Genomic DNA, 23600 nt, shown 5'->3' on the forward strand with positions numbered 1-23600 from the left:
GATGGAGTGGTTTTGTATTGTCTTAAAACAGACTTACTTAGTTCTTTCGGATCAATACATAATCTTAAGGATCCATCTTTTTTTTCTATAATGACCATTGAGTGTACCCAAGTTGTCGGTTTAGAAATTTTTGAGATAACTGTGGCTTTTACAAAACGGTCAAGTGTGCTTTTAAGTTTAGGTAGGACAATCATTGGTACTTTCCTTGGTGCATGAATGACTGGGATTGCATTTTTAGCAACTGCGATATGATAGTTTCATTTAACTAAACCAAGGCCGGTAAAAACGTCACCATAATGTTTAAAATATTAGCTTTATCAATTTCAACATCGTTAATGTTTAGTATTTCAATAGATTTGCAGGAACTTAGACCAAGAAGTGGTTTTACATCAGAAAGAGATACAACAATAAATTGGCACACTCGTGAAATGTTATTCATTTTAACAGTCAGATTGCAATTTCCAAGTACAGGAATATCGTTTCCACCATATGATTTTAGTCTAATTATTGTTTTTTTGAGAGGAGGCTTTCCAGGAATAGAGTTGTAGACATTGTATGGAATGACGTTACATTGGGCTCCAGTATTTAATTTAAATGTTATATTTTTTATATATTTGTTAATAAAGCGTCAGTACGTTCCATTGATGCTGCAACATGGTGAATATATAACTCTGCAACGTTGAGGTTGACTTCATTTTGATCAGCTTGGTCTATACGATTAGCATTAAAGCGATTAGTTTTGGATCGGCACATTCTAGCAAAATGGTTTAGTTTTCCACATGCAGTGCACTTTAGGCCATATGCCGGGCAAGATGAGGTAGTATGTTGTGATCCACAGTAATAGCAAAGTTTTTGTAAATTTCTATCAATCTTTAGGGAGTTGAATTTAGTTTTGTTTCCATGTTTGTTTATAGAATCTGCCTGGATTGTATTTTCGAGTGCTTTTAGTTGTGTTTTCGATGTTTTATATGCTCTCATAATCGTTCTCTGGCAGAGTCGATACTACAGACTGCTCTGTCACGTATTAGAATTTCTTCGAGGGTTCCTAACTCGCATGTTTTAGCTTTATTTCGTAAATCAATCAAGAAGTCAGTAAATAGTCTGCTGTCTTGCACACATGTATTGAATAAATAACGTTCATATTTTATGTTTTTTTGGGCTGAAACAACATTCATAAAGGGGTATAAAAAAAGAAAAAAAAGAAAAAAAATAAGGAATAAAAAAAACACAAAAAATGGGATAAAATATATATATTTCTAAATAAAAAATACAAAAGTTACTTTTTTTTTTTTGAAGGTGACAACTTTGGCATACGCCACATTGCTTTATGCAAAAGTAGCGTTGGTTTATCGTCAGCGAGTGTGCCAATGAATGTTGCTGTAGTTTGAAATAGTAGGAATACATGGCTGTAAAAAAAATAGGATTAATAAATAAAAAATTTAATGATAAAAAAAAAAAGAAAAAAAAACAGAAAAAAATATACCTTTCATTTGTTTTCTAACTTTTTTGTTGGGTTTTCTGTTGCTGTATCCACTTGTTTTCATTTTTTTATTAGTTTGGCTATAAATATATAATATTATTTTTATAATGTACAAAATTGTTTTCACAAACATAATAATATTGATCAACTGACCATTGAGCATATTTCATAACACAATTATAAAAAAATTGAACATTATTATCATTAATATAAGGATTAAAATAGTGTGTTCTAAATAAACGGTGTAAATAAAATATAATTCTTCTATGTATCCAAAAAAATAAATTATGATCGTTTAAAAAAGTTAATTTATAACTAATATAAAAAAATTCTTGGTTTTACTATACAAGTAAAAAAACTATGAATTGATTCCCAAAAAAAAAAAGTTTAGATGAATTCTGGTTCTTGGGCACATTCAGGTGCTTCAGCTGGTTCTGGTATATGATTATAAAAATGAAATAGTTCTTCTTGTTTGGCTTCGATGACTGCACTTGGATATACTGCGTTCGGTGGTGAATAAATAGGTGGTAGATTTTTAATAATGCTTTCTTCATAAGTCGGTAGACGTGGTATTTTATTTTTATATTTGTTAAAAATATCATTTCGATGAATTACTTTACACATGTTGAGTAAAAATTCCAATTTACTTTCTAAGCTTTCATGAATATTTCCATTATAATCTTCTATGGCATTATCTTTGATATACTCTACAAGATCGTATGCGTTTTTTAATTTTTGTTTGATACCATGTGGAAGTATTAACACAAATCTAATACTTCTAACGTTTTCAAAAGTGAGCTCATCAGTTATTTGTCTGAAAACTTCCATTGCATTCATTTTTTTATTAGTTAATCTAAAAAAATAATGGGTAATAATGATAGATAAAGTACAAAAAAAAACATATAAAAAAAATAGCAATGATAGAACAAATACATTTTTTACATAAAATATATTATTCAATAGTAATCATGATAAATAAATGATTATTAATAATAAATTGTTTTAGTTCTTCGTGTGAAATAAAATTGTTATAACCAACAGCTACATTATATTCAGTGGTAGGTTTATCAAAAGAACTATCGTTTAAAAGTTGAAGATAATTATTGTTGGTAGTAGTATGAGTAAAAAATTTATCTTTTCTCTCAAGGTTAAATTGACATTTTTGGTAAAAGGCCATTTTAAAGAATCGTCCAGGTCACCTCGTAATAATTGAAAGTAAATGGCTAGTTTGTTTACGTCGGTACTTCGAGTATAAACTTTTATACGATAACGATAACCTTCTGATGTGTACACGGGTTCTGTATAAAATGGTTCATCTGATAATAGCCTGAGATTCATTTGATCAAGTTTGATGATTTGCGTGTCGTTAAAGATGTGTTGTATTACCTTTACTTCTTTAGGTTGTTGAATTGATTTTTTTAAAGCTAAGAATTCTGTGCTATTTTCTTGTAGGATTTGATAAAGTTTTGTTATTTCTTGTTTGAGATGTTCTGTATCTTGTTGATTTGCTAAAACCATCATGTTGTCATAAAAGAGACTTTTTAATTCTGCCATTTCTTTGTTCATTTCTGCTAGGGTTTGATGAAGTTTGACATTTTCTTCTTTTAGATTTTTAATTTCTTGGTCTTTTTCTTTAGAGTCAACTATTTGTTTAGTTGTAATTTCTTGAAGACTCTTCATTCTATTCATGATTTGATTAATAGAAAGATTCAAAATTTAAATTTTTCTTTTCTTCTTGAATTATTTGGTTCAAATTACGATTTTGTTGTTCTTTATAATATCGTAAGCAGATGACAGAGTGTTCATAATAATCTTGATCATCGACTTTGGTATTACAAAAAAAACATATTTTTTTGTATATCTAGAAATTCATAATCACATTCATGGTTTAACAAATCTTGCACCTTTTTCGTACATGTAAAACATTCGTGGGAGTATTGTTCTGTAGAACAATCTGTTTGATGATTTAAAAGTTCTTCTGCACTAAATTATTTGTCACAAAAACAGCAAGGATATATGTTATCTGCCATTTTTTTTATTAGTTGCTGAAAAAAAACATTTATTTATATAAAACTATAAAAAAAAATATACATGTCTTTTTTACCATAAAAGAATTAATAAATAAAATCACTCAATAAAACATATAAAAGAATTAAAATATAAATAATGTTTGTTTCAATATCTTTAATATCTTGTTCTTGTTTTTGTTTGAATATATCGTTAAAAGTTATGTTTTCAACCTCTTCAAATACGTCTCCAAAACCAGGAAACATGTCTTCATAATTTTCATTATTATTAGTTGTCATTATTATGTTTGCTAAAAAAAGAAAAAAGATATATTTACAAATTAAAAAATTACAAATAAAGTTCGGGTAAATTGTCCATTTTATTAATAATGTCTAAAATATATTGTTCCCAATCCATTTCATTGAAGATCTCATGAATTTCTTTTTCTATTTCTTCCTCTTCTTTTTCCACTTCTTCTTCTAACATCCGTGATTTTAGCTCTTCAATATAATCTGATTCTTCTTCATCCATTTCTTGTACTAATTGTTCTAAATATTTTTCATGATCTTCCTCTGTTAACTCCATTTCCATTAGTTCTTCCAAATCTTGTTCTTCTTCTTTTGTCAATAACAACTCGTGGTAGCATATAGTGTCTTCATTAATATTTTCTCCATAACTAATAGAAAAAAATGTATAAAAAGTGTATAAAAAATAAAAAAAATATAAAAAAAATGAAATAGGCTTACCATCCACATTTTTTGATATATTGTTTCATTTTTTTAATATATTAGTTTGCTAAAAAAATAAAAAAAAGTTACAAAAACATTATTGCAATATAAAATGTGTAATTATTTCCATAGTTATATCTATATTTTTTTCATGTTCTAATTTATTTTCTTTTGTTGAAATGTCAAGAGACCACATCCATAAAGCATCATATAAAGCACGAGCTGCTTCGACTTCGGTTCCTTTTTTTTGATATATTAAGTTTAAAAATCTCATCATTCTTTCGTTGATATTATGGTAATCACATTGTATACATTCGATTTCACGTTTTTTATAGTCAAGATATTCTGCCAAAGTTTGCCATTGTGTTTGCAAATGTGCTGCTATTTTTAGTATTAATTGCATAAAATTCATTATTTTTTTGCTAAAAAATATAAAAATTTGATATAAATAATTCAATATAAATAATTTACATTGTTGTATATTATATAAAAGTTTTTCATCTTCCCATAATGATACTACAAAATACAAATGTTTGATTGCCAACTTTTTGTTTGGTTGTGTTAATATATATAGGGTTAAAACGTTTTTTATTTTATCAAATGTTTTTATGTAATTTTTATTGATTTTTTTTATTTCACTTCTTCTAAACTTAAATAAAAACGCCAAATGTTTCCATTCGTGATGGAGTTGTTTTGAAGTGTAATTTATTATTTCTTTAATCATTTTTTTATTCTAGTATATATAAAATAGAAATGTAGTTGCATATAAAAATATTAATGTATATAAAAAAAAAATAAAAAAAAACAACTATAAAATTTTTATATTCTAAAAAAATATTTACAAAATTAAAAAAAAACATAAACTATAAATTTTCTGGATCTGGACTCTCTAAAAAAAAAGACACAGAGAATATTAAAAAAATATACTTTTTTTTATAAAATAAAAAAGGATCAAGTTTAACTTACGAGGAGAGTAGTCCCAGTGCTAGGGACCCACCTCTCTATTTGGAGGTGGATATGGACTTTCTAAAAAAAAGGGAAATATTAAAAAAAATGAATTTTTTTATTATTAAAAAAAACTAGTAAAGTTAAACTTACGACGAGTGCGGGAAGGTGTATCGTTCATGACATTTCTTAACACTTTGCGAATATTACTTAGTGTTAGTAACTCTTGATCTATAAGAAAAAATAGTATTATGAAAAAATAATATTTTTTTATTATAGATGTAAACCATAAAACAATTACCTCTTTTTGCATTGTACGCAAACAGTTGACAAATAGGGCGTTTTTTTCCATTTTCGATAACATAAAACTGGTCTATAGTGCTATCATTAAATACTTCGTATTTTACTTTATTTATTGAAATATAATTCATTTTAACTAAAAAAAGAGGTTTATTTAGGAATAAATACCATATTATTTTTTTTGTAATAAATAAAAAATAGTTATAAATAAAAATATCATTTTTTATAAAAATGCCTAAAATAAGGTATACTCCTAGATCATTAAACACTGTCGATATGGCGCATACAAAAACAACAGTTCCTAGAACAAAAAAAGCAGTTCAAACACAAACAAGTACAAAACAAATTTCAACAAATCGTAAACTTGGAAGAGTTGGTAAAAGAATAAAACGCTGGGTTCATACTGCCGAATCCTATGTCGATATTAAACATCAATTAAAAGAAGCAAACATAAGTCGAAAAATAGACAAAAATAATAATGTATTTTATATATAAAAAAAATTTATAAATTTAAATAAAAAAGTCTATTTATATTATATTTTAATTTTCGAAGTTGTTTTCTTCTTAATTTGTATTCGTTTTTTTTTTTCTAAAATAAAAAAATAAAATTCTTAAAAAAATGTAATTTTTTATTTATAAATAATAATTTAAAAAATTAACTTTTTTTTTCAAAATATTGTTTTCTTGGGGTTGAGTTGGAGTTTCTTGAGGTAGTGGTTGAGTTTCTTGAGGTAGTGAATCTTCAGCAAATTCTAATGGTGGTTCATTTGGTTCGTTTGGTTCATTTGGTTCATTTGGTTCGTTTGGTGGTTCATTTGGTGGATTGTTTGGTGGTTTTATTATGAAATCAATTTCATCTGCGTCGTCAAAAATACTCAAATTTGGAAAACTTAATTCGGGATCATCCTCGATGACTATAATTTCAGGTTCGTCATCACTAGTTAAAAGCACTTCATCTTCCGATAAATCTATCTCCTTTCCCACAACTTCGTCGTCCATATAATATTGTGCTTTTTTTACAGAGCGTTTGGTAAAGCGTGTTTTTGTCATTTTTGATTTTGTTAACAAAAAACACGCTTTTTATGTATAAAATGTAATCTCTACAGATTAATGTGAAATAATAGCTAAAGTGATGCAACTTTATGTAATGAAAAGAAAATGCTGTGTCATGTTGGTTAAATTTAGAAACTTTTAATACCGCTTTTATGAACAAGATTAAAGAGAATAAAATACTAAATAACTAAAGTGATGCAACTTTATGTAATGAAAAGAAAATGCTGTGTCAAGTTGGTTAAATTTAGAAACTTTTAATACCGCTTTTATGAACAAGATTAAAGAGATTAAAATACTGAGCGTGTGAGAACGAGTGAGCGCACGAGTGTGTGAGTAAGCAGGCTAAGGACTAAGGCAGGATTAAGTAAGTTAAGTAAGGACTAAGTAAGTAAGTAAGTAAGAATAAAATACGGCCGTATAAAAAATAAAGACAGTAAGAAAAAACATAAGTAAGTAGGCCTACTAAGACAAAGTAAAGACAGAATAAGTAAGGTTGTGTCAGGGTGACACTATGTTTTTTCTCTTGTAAAAAAAAAGATATAAATAAATACAAGTCAAAAAAAAAATACAAGTCAAAAAAAAGTTAAAGTCAAAAAAAAGTCAAAAAAAAATGTTAGAGTCAAAAATGGCTGCAGATAATATTGATTTTTCCCGTATGATTGTAAGACGGAATTTATTTTCAGCACCTTCAAAGTCAAAGCAATTTAAGACCCAAATATACATCTAAATTACCCAAATATACAGTAGATGGAAAATGGCCTTTTCATAGGGATGCTTTTTTTGAATTTTTTGATAGGACCTCCTTTGATGAAAACGAGTTAACCGATCCCAATAATACAGAACTAAGAGCTCTAAGACGAAAAAGAGTTAAGAAAAATTTAAAAAAAATAAAGCGTCAATATTGTAGAAAAGCACTGATGTGTTATCGAAAAACGAAAAGCAAGTATATAAATAATAAACAAAATTGCGAAATGAATCGAGTAGGAAAGCCGATATATCGTTTTGTTTTAACAAAAGTGGATCGCGATAAACACAGAAATATTTATTAAAAAATGAGTCATAGAAGACATAGAGGTCATAAAAATGCTAAAAGATATATTTTTGTTCATAAAAAATCGAGAGCTCATCCTAGACCTTATCATTCTTTAATCGGTAAAGGACGAAAACGTATACTTAGAAAACGCGGTAAAGGTATCCTTGGTAACCTATTAGGAAATATACCCGTACTTGGTGGTGTATTTAAAACTATATTTTAATCGGATTAAAAAAATATGTATAAAAAGGCTCAACTCGTTTACTAACAAAATGAATTCAAAAGTATGCAAACATGCGAGAGAAAAACTCATATAAAAAAGTATTGCAACAAATGTTTTGTACAAAAATTTCGTTGTTATGTTGAAGAAAATTTAAAAGAATATCTATGGTTAATAAAAGACATGGAAAAGCAAAATCAAAAGCTCAAAAATTTAAGAACGGATACGAGCGCGTTTGGCGATTATATCCTTACTTATGAATACGAAAACGGTGTTGTGGAAATTATCAGTGGCGATAAAGAAAATGGACACTTAAAAATATCTACTTTTTGGGGGGGGGGTTTATACTAGATTTAGATATTGTTAATAAATTATATTGTTTATCGCATATAAATGATGTTGTTTTTTTTGTAGGTAATAAAATACCAAAAACATATAGATTAATAAAATATTTAATAGTGTTTTTTCTGTTTTTTTTTAAAAAAAGTACTATAAATTTGGTTTTTTTTTTTTAAATAGAAAATTTCATTTGAAGAAAAAAAAATCATTTGAAATAAACAAAAAAAATAGAGTTTAAACTTGTTTAAACGAATTTTATAAAACGAATAATAAATTAGAAACTTCTTCCTTTACAACGGATGATAGTTTAAAAAAAGTCCAGGGTAATTTTAAATTATTTTTTCGTTTGGATGGAAGTAAACAAATCAAAGTAACTCGTGTTAATAATAAAGCCCATATTGTTTTTATTTATGGTGAAAACAAACACGAATTTGAAATGGGTTATGAAGACTTTGTTGATGTTATTAAAGAGTCATTTAACGTCTGGCTACTCGAAGAAGTAGACATAAAAAATGAAGCATTTTAAAGATTATCTAGAGTTGTGTTATCCGTTTCCCGAAATTACAAGATTTTTATTTTTCACTATTTAAAACAAATAGTAAAGCAAAGGGTGATTTTTTATTGATACATCGTTTAAAATGGGGAACAATTATTAAAGTAACACGTTCCAATGATGAACTCATTATTGTGTTTATATATGAAGAAAGACACGAACATACTTTTGAAATTCCTTTGAAACATTTTTTATCGTATGTTTGCCGTTGTCAACAAAAATGGCTTTTAAGCGAAAAAGACAAAATTTTAGATCAAAGACACGTAAAAGTAATAGAAAAAGGATACGTAGAAGAGGAAGAGGATTGGCTGATTTTATAACTCCTAAAAATGTAAAAAACGCATTGCAAGTGGGTTCGCTGTTATACGGTATAAAAAAAGCGTAGAAAGGCAAAAAAACAAAAACGGCTCCTGTTCCTGTTGTTACAAAACCTGCCAACCCTTATATGCCTCCGGATAAAGTGTTTGAAGTATATTAAAAAAACAGTTGTAAAAAAATATTATATTAATTCATTTAATGAATATATATGTACAAATAACAAATTGTTTTGTTTTTCTTCTTCTTTTTTCTTTTTGTATCGTTGATAGTCAATGTTTTTTTTCCTTTAGGGGTCGTCCATAAAGTACGTACGCCAAAAATTTTGAAATTTGACCCCCCTCCCCCCTGTTGCCATGCGTACTTTTATGTCCCCACCCCCCTTAAAAGTACGTACGTTTCTCAAAACCCCCCCCCCCCCCCACATAGCCCCCCCATCCCTCCTTTTTTTTTTTTTCTTAATTAAAAAGTTTAATTAAAAAAAAAAAGACGGAGGGTACCTTAGATACTTTATACTATCTCAAAGCTTATTGCTTACGCATTTTAAAAACGTCTTCAAGTATAAATGCAAATAATAATTTAAATAAATTTAAAATTTACTAATGTATGTGTGTATTTGGGCGAAAGGTTTATGCGGCGGCAATAGTCAACGGAGATCCAGGTTCGATTCTCGGTGAAATCTAGGAAAATATTTTTTGTTTTTTTAACGAATCAAATGTAAATAAACTATACTTAAGGTGGACGTTTTTTTCAGGCACCCCTCTTTAGTAAGTAAAAAACGAGTCTAAGGTGAGATCAGTAATATTGAAAACAAAGGGTAAAACCCAGTGGGAGGGAGCAACAGCAAATTTTGTGCCCTTTTGCTATTTTAAGAAGCTTTTTATTTTAGCAAAACCTAGCGGTCTTTGAGACGCGATTGACACGTTTTTTTTGGGGTGACTCCGTCCCATCAACCACGGCCCTCAGGTCTTACTCAGGGCCAGTATATAAGGGCGGGCATGTGTGCATGGGCCCCCTCAGGATTTTCTGATGTTTTGATTTTTGATGATAGAACACTTTCACACAACGTGCAAACTTAAGTTTGTTAATATGCCAAATGAGGTGGCCTTGCAAAAAATTTGGATGGCGGAGGCCATCCAAATTTTTTTCCAAATCTAAAAGTTATAACCATGCAAAATTTATACCCCTCTCATTTTGGGGGTAGGGAGGGTAAGCGTTTTAAGGCTTTTTGTTCACAGGCCTCCGCCATCCCGATATTTTGCAAGGTCTCCTCATTTGGCATAGGTATAAACAAACTTAAGTTATGAGTTTGCACGATGTGTGAAAGTGTCCTATCTGGAACATCAAAAAATTCTGAGGGCGCCCATACATGTGTGTGCATAAAGGAAAAATATACCCTCTACTTCATATACCATACATCTTTTTATGTTGGCAAACTAGAATCTTTAGTCAGAATGTAACTTTTCTATTGATTAGCTGGTTAATTGTGATAAATTAGAAAGTCGAAGTACGTACTTTTAAATTGAACCCCCCCCCCCCCCCCCTCCAATACGCTTTCGTACGCTTTTTGAAGACCCCCCCCCCTCTCCCCCCTATGAGCGTACGTACTTTTTGGACGACCCCTTACAAGACAAGCAACACGTCTTCTGAAGATGTATTTTGCCCGCTCTTTTAGTAATGGTGTTAAATATCCATACTTCTTTATTTAATAAGTGAATCGTGCAATTTTTTAATAAAGTGTCATTTTTTTTTCTCTTAACACGAGGAAATAGAGTTCACCATAACCATTACACGTAGCGCATTTTTCTTCGACAATTTCTTCTAGAAATGTGTGTGCTGTTCTCTTCATGATTCTGTTTATATTAAATTCAGAGCAATCTGCCTTTTTGTTTCTTTTTTAGTCATGACATCATCAATAGGTACATCTAAAAATTGATTGGCAGTCTTTAATCATGTATAATTGTTTGCATAAATTCTATCCATTTCATTTTGAATCATGTAATAAATATTTTCCTCGTTCATCACAGATGGAATGGCTTGACGATCCAATAGGGATAACTTATCCCACGTAGCTTCATAATTTTTTCTTAAGAATCCTGCATCTTTTAAAAATCTTTTAAGAGCATTTTGAGCCAATATTTGTTTTTCATAAATATCATAATGCAAAGGAATTTGTTTTGTTTTCATAGGCAATAGATCACGTTCCAGATTTTCCTGTTTTTTCATATAAAAATGCAACTGCATGTCTTTTTCAAACAGTTGTTTAGCAGTGTTATCAAGGTGTGGAAAGAGTTCGTGTTTAATAAATTGAAAAAATAAATAAAGATTTATCTGAACTAGTGAAGAGGCATGAAGCGTTGTTACTTCATAAAAATAATGGTTTAACAGTCTGCACAACGAAGGTAAATATATTTGATCTGTATATAATACATTTTCGCTGCGAAAGACTAGAGCTACAAAATAAGCGGCAAATGCACCACATAAACTACTATCATTCCATTGAAAAGGAAATTTATTGTATGAAAAAAATACATTTTGATTGCCAGTGATTTTGCTATATTTTAAAATAAATTTGGTAAACCAATAAAATTCACGATTTTCTGCTGTCCATTCTGTAGGAAAATGATTGGATTGACGTATATAAGAATTAATTTCAATTTCGTTGTAGTTAATGTTAATAGTGTTGATTTGTATATTGCTATTGACTTCTTCTACTGCTTCAAACAAATATTTATTAAATCTTAAATGTTTTGGAATTTGTTGCAATACACTTTCTTCACCTAAACTATCAAAACAAAAAAAATGACCCTTGTCTATTTTCATCAACACTTTCCAATGTTGACCTGCTTCTTTTGTAGTTTCATTGTTGTAAATGATAAAGGAGCCATTTTTTTTCATTTGTTGAATAATATGAATATGTGTTTTTGTTTGACTTAGTTCATCAAAAGCATAAAATCCTCTAAAATAATTTTTAAATTCTGAATTTTTAAAAAAACGAGACAAAGATTCATCAGTAGCCATTTTTTTATTCTTTTTCTAAATTAAAAAAACTCGCAATAAATAGTGTTACAATAGCGTGTAATATATTAACAAATAAAGTTTTTTTATCGCTGGTTCCTTCCTTTATAATTCCTTCAATGTTTCTTTTAACAGATTTCTTTTTTAAACCACCATCTAGTTTTTCTATCAAAGAAAAGACGGTAGGTATTACTTTTGAAGTAAACGTATCCACAAAACCGTCAGTTTGATCACCTTCTGTTAGAACCATAGGTGGTTTGATATTTCTTTCTAGCAGCAAAAGAGTGAGCTTGGATTTATAGAGTTCTATTACATAATTATCACCATATGTTTCTTTCAAATTGTCAAAGTAGTTGAGATGAATAGGACAAAGTTGAGGATTTTCGAGTAAATTATTAAATTCACTGTTTTTAAAACATTTTGCAATACTGTAAGAATTTAATGTTATCCTCTTAGAATTGAGTACATTTTGTAAAAATTCAAATGAACTTTTATCTGTAAAATGTTCTTCTTCTACGTGATCAGATAAAGGTGAAGAATTTCCAGACTTGTGTTCATAATGTTTATATCTTTTAGATACTTCATCGAGCGCGCACACCGCGCAATTGTTGTGAATTTTTTTAATGATGCTATCAACGCGAATCATTTTTTAATTAAAAAAATGTAAAAAAATATTTTAAAATTTGATTTTTTATACTTTTTTATTCATTTTATTAAAAGAATACGCTTCTTTTTTTAATAAAAAAGTATTTTTTTTTAGTTGTGGTTGTTAGATTTTGAATTTATTACCTATAAAGAGATTTACAAGTGGGGCAGAAACTGCATTAGAGAGTTATGTTTGAGATCACTTGTCGATAAAAAGTTTTTTCACACGCAAGTTATACCATGTGAAAAGTTTGAAAATTTGGATGAAAAGGATAAAAAAGTATTTTCATACTGCTTAAAAAATATTCATGGACTAGAGTATTATCCGTCTTTCAAGTATACTGGTGAAATTATATTTTGCTGCTCCGTAGTGGATTACTTAAAGACTATATTTTCAAAATTCGAATATAATGTCGTATTTTATAAAGGTGGAAACATGGAAAAAGATGTGTTGTCTACAATAAATGATCAAAAAATAGCTACATTTGATTTAAACAAATTATTGTTTCCCAAATTATGTAAATTGCCTTGCTATTTTAACTTTGAAAGTTTGTGTTTAGAACATTATCAACATAACTATACGAAAAAACATACCCACGAACATTGTCCTAAATATGAAACATTTATGTTTGCGCACTATTTAGAAGATTTTGCAAACGGATTTATAGAAAATATCGACGTGCAAGATTATACAGTATTAAATGTTGAAGAATACTCGAGTTTTATTAAATTTATAAAAGACAATGTCAAATGTGTTTATATATTAAGAAAAGAGACTTGCGAATGCTTTGACAATATATTTCGTATTAATAAACTTGTATATCAACTTTTTGATATGGAAAAAAAAAAAAAAAAAAAATTTTCTTGTTTATAATCCATCTTCCGCAGTCACATAATATTTGGTGTAATGATCTTTTTTAACAATACTTTTTAACAATACTATTTTCTCGTTTTCATAATTATAAACATCGTCCTCTTTTCTGTATAAAATCTTTGAAATGTTAAAATTTCTTTTAAAGAAAAAAAACCATTGAGCTGTGGGAAACATTTCTATTAAACTTTTTTCGTGAAAATTGCAACGTTCAAAGGCTTTGTAAATGTACACTTTATCTCCTTCTTGATGTACTTTTTTTTGTATAAAATATTCATAAATAGGAACTGGTGTGTATAGGGTGTAATAGCCATTATGAAAAACTTTATCGTCAAACGAAAAGCAAGGCGGTTGGTCCATGCAAGCTGGATAAACGTAATTTAATAGTTTACAATTTTTCTTCAAGTTATCATACTCCTATTTGTTAGATAGATAAGGAAACAAAAAATAATACTTTAAAGTCAGTTTAAGTTTGCTTTTCCATGAAGTGCATTTTTTTCCATGTTTTTTGATTTGAAGTAAAGTTTATATACTTTAACAAAGTCTTCTAGTTGTTTTTTTAATTCTTCGTGTTGTTTTTCTACTGTTGTTTTGGTTACATTTAAAAAATCATCGTTTATCATGCGACATACTTCTAGCATGCTCGTTCTCCACGATGGTGATTGTTCTGCAAAATTCATATAACGACGTGAAGGTTTTTCAAACAAATGAAGCTTATTTTCATAGTCTTTAGCTATAAAGATATAATACAAATCCTTGTATTTTTCTTCTTCCAAGTTCAATTCCAAGTTAAAATTTTTTAAATACGTAAAGATAATGTCTTGCCATTCTTCATACGTGTTATTTAAATGGTGAAATTCAAACAACATAAGATGTAATTCATTATCTGGATAAAAAAGTTGAACAGCTTTGATGAGACTTTCGTCGAGTTGTTTGCTAGTCATTTTCTCTTTCAAAAATGAACTAGCATTTATTTTTTTCACCCTTTATATAGGAAATAGAGATCAGAAAAAAACAAGTATTTTTAATATTAAAACAGGTTTTTTAATTCAAAAATTACAAAAATTTTCTTAAAAACTACAAAAAAATATTATTCTTCGTCTTCTTCTAATACTTCTGGTACTTCTGGTTCGACTTTAGTTTTTTTTGTTTCGATTTCAGCAAGCTCGACACAAGCTCTCTTCAAATTTTGATTCAAATTTCGAGAAACACCATTTTTAATTAACGAATTGTGAAAAGACGGTTCTATAGCCATCAGTCTTGCGTATTCTGTAGCATGAATTTCGTCTTCTTCTTTTGCTAATCGTATATCAAAATTGTTAAACTCAATGGTTTTTATTATGCGAGTTTTAGGGTAAGCCACTGTCATATAGGCTTTGTTTTTAGCTTCTTGCATACTCACTATTAAAGTTTGCAATACTTTTTTGGTCATTTTGTTATGATTAAATATAAAAACAACATTATTAGTTACTTCGCCTTTGGACAATTTAAATGTGTTGTCGTCTTTTGTTAATTTTAGCTCTGATCTAAACAAATAATTTGCTTTGTTGAGATCACACATTTCTCTATATCTCCATGGTAATAAGATTTCACAGCCCTCATTTTTTGGTTTGTAAATCAATTCTTTTTTGTAATAATTAAATTGTGCCAACGGTTTGAGAGGGACACTAGAATATTGTTTCTCTTTCACATTTTTTTCTTCTTTAAATTCAATTAACCACAAAGTAGCAGCTGCTAAATCTGCAAATTTAACATAGGTGTTATCGTTGCAGTAAACAATTTCAAACTCTGCCATTTTTTTGTTGTTCGTTGTGTTGTGAATGAACTTTTAAATGAAAATGAACTCTTTTTATACTATTTGAGTTGAAAAGAGAGATTAAAAAAAAACAATTACTAAACAAGTCTTTTAAAAAAAATGTTAATCCTTAATCAAGAGTCTAAAGTTCAATGTGGTGTGATGTACTTTAAACTTTGTACTTTATACTTTTAATTCTGTTTTAATGATAGAGATAATGTTGTTATGACTACTATTTTATATAAAAAGAGTGAAAAAAAACTTGTTCAAATCATCTTCTTGACAAGACAGCGAGATAGATAAAATGGAAAAGGAAGAAAATAAAGAGTTAAAATCACTCGAAATTACAGATATTCATGAATGGTCTTTTTATGAAACAAAAGAGAGCGCTTGTTTTGATCTGAGAAGCTCAAAGGATGTTATACTTCAAGCACATCAACGTATTTTAGTAAGTACTAGAGTGTATATATATGAAATGGATTCAAATTTAGCAGGACAGGTATATTCAAAATCAGGTATAGCTTACAAAAATGGTGTGGTAGTGTTTAATGCTCCAGGAATAATAGACCCCGATTATAAAGAGGAAGTTAAAGTCTTATTGATGAATCATTCAGAAGAATATTATGTGATTAAACGTGGAAATGCTATTGCTCAAATGGGATTTGTGAAAATTTTTAAAGCTGACAAAAACATAATAGAGTTCGATGGGTGTTGTTGTCGTGGAGTGAAAATGTTAATGATTAAAGATGTAGAAAGAAAGGGTGGTTTTGGTTCCACTGGAAAATAATTTTTTTTTTTTTTTGTAAAATATTTTTGTTATATTTTGTAAATTTTTTTTATTTTTTTTAGATTAGTAAAAATTATGGCTTCATTTATTTTTACCGAGAATCCGAATTTTTTATTCAATGGATTATGTGTTGACAAAATAAAAAATTTAGATTTTCGACTATCCATGTTGGAAGAAATGCATCATAATAATGGTCATGGCAGCAAAATATGGATTTTTGAAAATTTTAAAGAGCAGTTAAAAGATGAAAGCAAGGCTTATTATAGTGTGCCTTTTTATTATAGAAATTATCAATTTTTAATGAAATTGACTACCCATACGAAATGCGGTAAACATGAAGAAGAAGAAATTGGTTTATATATAATGATGCGATCTACACCTTATGATGTAGTATTAAAATGGCCTTTTATCAATCGTATTATTACTTTTAAAATATGTGGTCCTCATGGTAAACAAATAAAAAAAAGTTTTTCTACTGAAAATAATGTGTCTTTTCAACGTCCAGTTAAAGATCAAGAAAATGTTGGTTATGGATATTGTAATTTTATAAAAACAGCAGACATTGACGAATATTTAATTGAAAATAATTTGTATATTAAATGTAAAATAAAGTAACTTTTTAACAAATTTGACTGAATTAATAACTTTTTACTTATAGTTATATTGAATGTAATCACGATTTAAATTATGAATTTAAACATTTATCTGTATAATTTTTTTTATTTTTTAGATAACTAATTAAAAAAATGAGAGAAGATAAACAATACGTTCTTTGGAGCGCTTGGGATGACATTAAAAAATTAGATTCCGAACAACATACTCGTTTAGAAATTATACTTGTGTTTGTAGAAGAATGTCAAACTAATTTGTTTAGTGAAGCACTTGATAATATGATTGGAATGAAAATGAAATTTTATCGAACATTTGGAACTATTCGTCAAACTATTTCATTAAGTTCATATTTAGTTGTTTTTGACAATTTTTATCAACAATGTCAAATTACAAAAAACATGATATCATCATTTGATATAATAGATGAGGATCATAGTGTAGAAAAATATTTAACAGATGTAAAATTTATCGAAAACACTTTTTTAGAATTAATAATTTTTATTGATAATTATAACGAATGTAATCAAAATTTAGTATATCAATTTAATCATTTAACTGTATAATTTTTTTTAAATTAACTAATAAAAAAAACATGGATAATGAAAAATGGTCTGAGGTGGCATCGAATGGATTACCAAATGTTACAAACTACATCATTCTGAACAGAAATTGTGGAAGTTTTTGGAGGAATTATCACCTGTTTTTTATTTTCATTTTGTTATCGTTAAAGAATTTTCAACCAATGATGATCATCAAGATGGAATATTGGAAGAGATTGAAAAAATAACAAAAATTATAAATAAAAATAACGAGCAAATAAAAAAATATCTCAATATACGACATTTTTTAATGGAGTTGGTCAATTTCATGATTATCATTTGCAATGCTGCAATTGAAGAAGACGAATTTATTGTAACAAAAGAAAAAGAAGAATTTGCAAGAAGAGATGAAGTCATGTTCTCTTATATGAAATTAAACGTGGACATGAAAAATTTTCATTATATTTCAAAGCACGAAGAAAGATTATTGTTAAAAAAAACAATTAAAAACTGTTTTATGACTACTCTTATAAATATTTTTATATGACTAACTTGTTTTTTAAATTATTTTGTACTTTAAAACTTTGTTTGTACTTTAAAACTTTGTATTTTAACTTTAAATATTTTGTACTTTTTATACTTTAAAACTTTGTATTTTTTTTAGGTAAACTAATAAAAAATGGATTTCTTTCGAAATTATAAATGTGGAAAATATATCTCTTATAAATACAAAAAGTTGGATAAACTTAATGCAGATATTGCTGTCGAATATAAAATAGTAAAATGTTTTGTTAAATATGGTGAAGATTTTAAAGTTTTTGTTAAAAATTTTCACGACAACATTTTAAATGAAGCACTAGATGAATTGAACAAATTAATACGAAAAGATGGTGAGAAAGATGGTTTTATAAACAGATTAAGAACTTTGCAACTGTATATGCAAGCCATGTACAATTTATTTACGACAAATCAAGAAAATATTGGATGGCTTAAAAGAGAAATAGAAGTAGATAAAGAATAACAAAAAAAAAGAGATGTGGCTATGTTTGAGTATATTGAAAAAAATGTCCCTGAATTTCACAAAGACATAATGAAACATTTTTCTTTTGTCAATAAGACTGAAGAAATAATACGTATTCGCGAAGAATTACAACGTTCGTTTTTAAAAACAATGGAATATTTGAGTACCTTTTTTGATTAAACTTTTTTTTTCTTTAGATTACATAATAAAAAATGGTAAAATTAATAGTACAAACAACAAATAGTAAAATGACAGCAGCATTAACATTGTGTCAATACTTAGAATTGTAGAATTGTCGGATTTTGTCGAATTGGAATTGTCCGGAATGTCGAAAAACTAAAATTGTTTACGCAATAAATGACCAAAGAAATTTTTTCATAAATAAAATAATTTTTAGTTAATTTTTATTATTTTTTTTTTTGTAATTTTTAGATCACATAATAAAAAATGTCTTTTAATCTTCAAGTCAATAATCTTATCACAAAACTTTTATTATCAACAGCTGTTATTCACGATCAAACTCAAACGATTGGGAGGTTATTGAATGAAGCAGAATCTTGTCCTAAAGAAAGTTGTAGAGGGTTAAATACTTGTGAATCTTGCAAAGAAACATACGAATTTGTGCGACGTTATATTCATGAAGAAAATATAAAAAAAACTGTGCTTGAAATGTTTGAAAATTATACTTTATTATAAATCTTTTTTGTAATTATTTTTTGTAATTATTTTTTGTAATTTTCAGATTACATAATAAAAAATGGATGTGGTTTGTGAATTTGAAATTGTTAAAAACAAAGATGGAAGCTTTGGTCTTATCGAAGATATTGATCGTGACAACAACGTTGTTTGTTACAGCAATGTTCTTCCAGATTTTACAAGACTCACTTATTTGATTGCTAAAGATTTTTTTATGAATGAAAGTGGTTGTTTGGAAGATTGTTTGGAAGATTATCATCTTAAAGAATTGTTTCAAGAAGAAATGACTCAAGAAGAATTTGACAAATTTGTAAAACAAGTGCGACAAATCAAACCTGAAAAACTGAAAAAATATTCAGAAGAAAAATATTTAAAAAGGAAAAAGAACTTTTATTAGAAAGTTTTGCTCATTTGTTATTTCAATTTTGGTGGTTAAGTGAAAAGGATTCTGAAATGTGTGAAAAAGTATCAAAAAAAATTGGGATTACAAAAACATTACTCAAAGTGATTTGTAAAAAACGTGATTTTGTTTATGATGCTTTATGTAAAATAGCTCAATGTGAATGTACATCTAATTGTGTATTTTGTAATTTAAATGCTTGTTACATTTATGTTGAATTAAGAAACATTTTTGGTTATTCTTATTTTGGTAGAATTTTTTAAAAAATGTATTTTTTTTTTTAGATTTCATAATAAAAAATGGAAAACAATATAATGTTGGCTTCGAAAAAATTAGGATTGGCTGAAGTATTCTTGAAAATGAATTTTTCATACTATGAAGACGGAATTAACTATTTGGCTTCGTGTCCTTGCGAACCGAATGATATGTGCACAAAATGTCGAGAGATCAGATCGGAAATTTTATGTTCGGAAACAAAATATAAAGATTCTTTATATTGTTTTGTTTAAACTTTGTATTCATTTTTTTGTATTTTTTTTAGATTACATAATTAAAAAAAATGGAAAATAATATATTGTTAGCTTCACGAAAAGTGGGATTAGCAGAAGTGTTATTAAAAAAGACTTTTTCATACCATAAAGATGAAATTAACAATTTAGCTTTGTGTATTTGTAATCCAGACGATATGTGTAAAAAATGTAGAAAGATTTGTTTGGAAATTTTAATTTTGGAAGATAATGACTTTGAAAGAAAATATAAACATTCTTTATATATGGATGAATAATTATATTTTTATATTGAATTTTTTATATTGAATTTTTGTTTATATTGAATTTTGTTTTAAACTACAATTTTTTGTATTTTTATATTGAATTTTGTTTAAATTTTGTATACATTTTTTTATATTTTTTTAGATTACATAATAAAAATGGCAGATTGCAATTTGTATATGCTCGTTATTGATGATGAATTATCAGAAATAATGAAGAAAAGACTTAATTATTTAGCTTTTTGTCCATGCGATGAAAACGATATGTGTGAAAAATGTAAAGAAATAAAATTGTAAATTACAGAAAAAATCGACTATGAAAAAATTTATAAACATTTTTAATACATGAATGAATAATCTTATTTATATTGAATTTTTTTATATTGTATTTTTTATACTGTATTTTTTGTATTTTTCTTAAAACAACAAAAAACTAAAAGTATTTTTTTTTCAAATATAAACATGTGAATTTTTTTATAATTTTAATTAAATTTTGTATACATTTTTTTTGAAAAAAAAATGTATTGTAATTTTTTATATTTTTTTTTAGATTACATAATAAAAAATGGAACAAGATGACATTATATTGAAAGCTTCAAAAAAAATAGATTTAACTAAAGAACAACTCGAATGTCAATGTGATGAATACGACCAATCATTTCTTTGTGTTGTAGTTATTGTGTGGATACAGCTTCAAAAAAAATGGATTTAACTAAAGAACAACTCTTGAAAATTTATAGAAATCAAAAGAAAAGGATTAAATTTTTGGCCGAATGTCAATGTGAGGAATACGACGAATATCATTTTCTTTGTTTGTGTTGTAGTTATTGTGTGGATACAGTGAAAGAATTTTACATTTCAATAGTAAAAGCTTCTAACAAACTTGGTTTATCGGTGGATTTATTAAACAAAACTTTTCATATTCATAGATACGAAATACGTGATTTAGCTAAATGTAATTGTGATTTTGAATAAATGTGTAATGATTGTGATTATAAAAAATTTTTGGTTTATCGATGGATTTGTTAAATTAACTATTTTTATAAATTCTTTATTTTTTACTTTATTTTTTTTAAATTACATAATAAAAAATGGAACTAACAGAAAATGATTTGGATTTTTTGATGGAAAAAATATACCAATTCAATCAAGCTCACCCAGCTACTTTGGAAGATATTCGAATGCATGCGATTACTTCAAAACAAATTTTATGTAATCATTGTAAATGGCATGATTTGAATTACAAGTGGAATGAATTTTTCAATGAAGAAATAAAAAGAATACCTTATATATTGATTTTGATGGTCTTTCAATATATTAAAATACAGTATCATGTTTATTCGAATTTAAATTTTGAATATTTTTATAATTTTTTTAAATTAAAATGTAAAGAAGATGTATTAAATCATGTAAAAGAAAAATGTGTAGAAATTGAAAATTGTAAACATTATTTAAATGATTGTGAAGAGTGTGATGATTATAGATATTCTGATGGGGAAAGTTGTTCATTTATATATTGTGAAAAATGTTTTGATTCAGTGTATTGATTTTTTTTTTTAGATGAATAAATTAAAAGAAAAACATAATAAAAAAATGTTGGAGTTGTTAATTAAACAAAACCTATTGCCTGCAAACGAAATGATACTTGCGAATATTTTGATAGATGAACCAAATGATTTATATTGTAAAGTGGAAAGACTTGTCGATCAGAACATTATATATATGATGTTTTTATAAAATATGCTGTTATATATTTATATTCAACATAAAAAAAAATTTTTTTTTAGATGAATAATATTAATAAAAATACGAACAAATTTAAATGTTAAACTGATTTTGTTATTCTTTTTTATCAAATATACTTATATGTATTTTTTTCAGTAAATAAAAAAAAAAAATTTTTTTCAGCAAATAATAAAAAAATGTTATCTTTACAACAACAAAAAGCACTTCAATGGCTTAATGAAGGAAAGAGTTTTTTTATTACTGGTGGCGCTGGATGTGGAAAAAGTTATATCGTCAACCAAATTGCTCAAAGTGAACAAATTTATAAAACAATACATATTACTGCGAGTACTGGAAAAGCAGCTTATTTAATCAATGGTGTCACAATACATGCGTTTGCTGGTATAGAAACTGGTGTTAAAAGTGTTGAATATTATAAACGTCATATGCATCCAGACATTAAAAAAACGTGGTTGGAAACTGATGTTTTAATTATTGATGAAATTTCAATGATTAACGCTCAATCATTTGATTTATTACATTTAATAGCTTGTGAAATTAGACAATGTTACGATGAATTATTTGGTGGCGTACAAGTGATTGCTTGTGGTGATTTTTTTCAGTTGCCACCTGTTACAGGACAATTTGTTTTTAAATCACAAATATGGCAACACTACATGACAGAAGTGTTGGTTTTAACTCAATGCTTTAGACAAATAGACGATGAACAATTTTTTGGAGCTTTAAATGAAATACGTTTTGGTCAAGTTTCAGATCAAACTATTGATTATTTTATGACGCGATGTTTTGAAAAAGATGAAAATTTAAACTCTAATTATACAAGATTATTTTTTAGAAACATCGAAGTGGATGTTTATAACAATCAAAAAATGGAGACTATAAAACAAGAAGGGTATTGGTTTTATGCTAAAGATGTTATTAAAAATTGAAATATTCCATGTGCGTTTCAAATTCCAGCAGCTGTTTATCTTAAAATAGGTGCTATTGTTATGCTTGTAAGAAATATTAATGTGGAAGAAGGTTTGTGCAATGGTACTATTGGTACCGTCATTTTAGTAGAAAATAATGCAGTTTGGGTGATGATGAATAAAAAAGAAGTCAAAATTGACTGTGTCAAAGAAGAAATTTTAGATTGCTCTCATGCTGTCGTAGGCTCAAGATTTGGTTTGCCTTTAAAATTAGCATTTTCTTTTACTGTTTATAAAGCACAAGGGAGTACCATGAATAAAGCCGTTGTTCAATTTAATTCAAAGGCTTTTATTAATAGTCTTTATTATGTTTCTTTATCACGAGTTTGAAATATTAACGATATATTTATAATTATTAATAACAAATTTGATTTACGAACACTATTTAAAAGTATTACTGTTGATTCTGATGTTTTGGAATTTTATAAAAAATACATGTAAAAAATTTTTTTTTTTAGATTATTAAAAAAAAAAAAAATTTGAATATCAAACTGAGGAAACTCGTTTTTGTATTAAAAGTATATACACGGAACATTTTTTTTACATTAAAGATGCTTATAAAGACGAAGATATTGTAGAAGAATCACAACTTTACTCTGAAACTCAAAGTCCTGATGAAATTGTTTATCATGTTGAACAAAAAACAATGGAAGGATTTGAAACACAAATGAAAAATAGTATTCTTATTGGTGACTTGTTTCAAAATTTTATATTGGGTTATAATATTGTTACTTTGTGTTGCAAATCTATTGAAAATGGT

General features: G+C 27.1%; 3 protein-coding genes across 3 annotated transcripts; 1 reads left to right on the top strand and 2 right to left on the bottom strand.

Moving 5' to 3' along the window:
* Positions 1–265: 265 nt before the first annotated feature.
* On the bottom strand, positions 266–978 carry LOC136091706 (uncharacterized). The gene is made up of 2 exons (XM_065819413.1): positions 636–978; positions 266–576 (listed from the first exon to the last, which is right to left on the bottom strand). The coding sequence occupies exons 1-2, from the start codon at positions 976–978 to the stop codon at positions 266–268; spliced, it is 654 nt and encodes a 217-aa protein (XP_065675485.1).
* A 1585-nt stretch (positions 979–2563) lies between these two features.
* On the bottom strand, positions 2564–3160 carry LOC136091707 (uncharacterized). The gene has a single exon (XM_065819414.1). The coding sequence runs from the start codon at positions 3158–3160 to the stop codon at positions 2564–2566; it is 597 nt and encodes a 198-aa protein (XP_065675486.1).
* Positions 3161–22048: 18888 nt separating this feature from the next.
* Positions 22049–22801, top strand: LOC136091708 (ATP-dependent DNA helicase PIF1-like). The gene has a single exon (XM_065819415.1). The coding sequence runs from the start codon at positions 22049–22051 to the stop codon at positions 22799–22801; it is 753 nt and encodes a 250-aa protein (XP_065675487.1).
* The last annotated feature ends 799 nt before the right edge of the window (positions 22802–23600 follow it).

The sequence above is a fragment of the Hydra vulgaris genome, chromosome 15 (genome assembly GCF_038396675.1).
Source record: "Hydra vulgaris chromosome 15, alternate assembly HydraT2T_AEP".
NCBI classification, from domain to species: Eukaryota; Metazoa; Cnidaria; class Hydrozoa; order Anthoathecata; family Hydridae; genus Hydra; species Hydra vulgaris.

Coding starts and splice junctions, on each gene's coding strand:
- LOC136091706 (XM_065819413.1), bottom strand. CDS start 978: ATGAGAGCATATAAAACATCGAAAACACAACTAAAAGCACTCGAAAAT. Junction 577..635: donor TGTTGCAGCATCAATGGAAC/GTACTGACGCTT, acceptor TAAATACTGGAG/CCCAATGTAACGTCATTCCA.
- LOC136091707 (XM_065819414.1), bottom strand. CDS start 3,160: ATGAAGAGTCTTCAAGAAATTACAACTAAACAAATAGTTGACTCTAAA.
- LOC136091708 (XM_065819415.1), top strand. CDS start 22,049: ATGTTATCTTTACAACAACAAAAAGCACTTCAATGGCTTAATGAAGGA.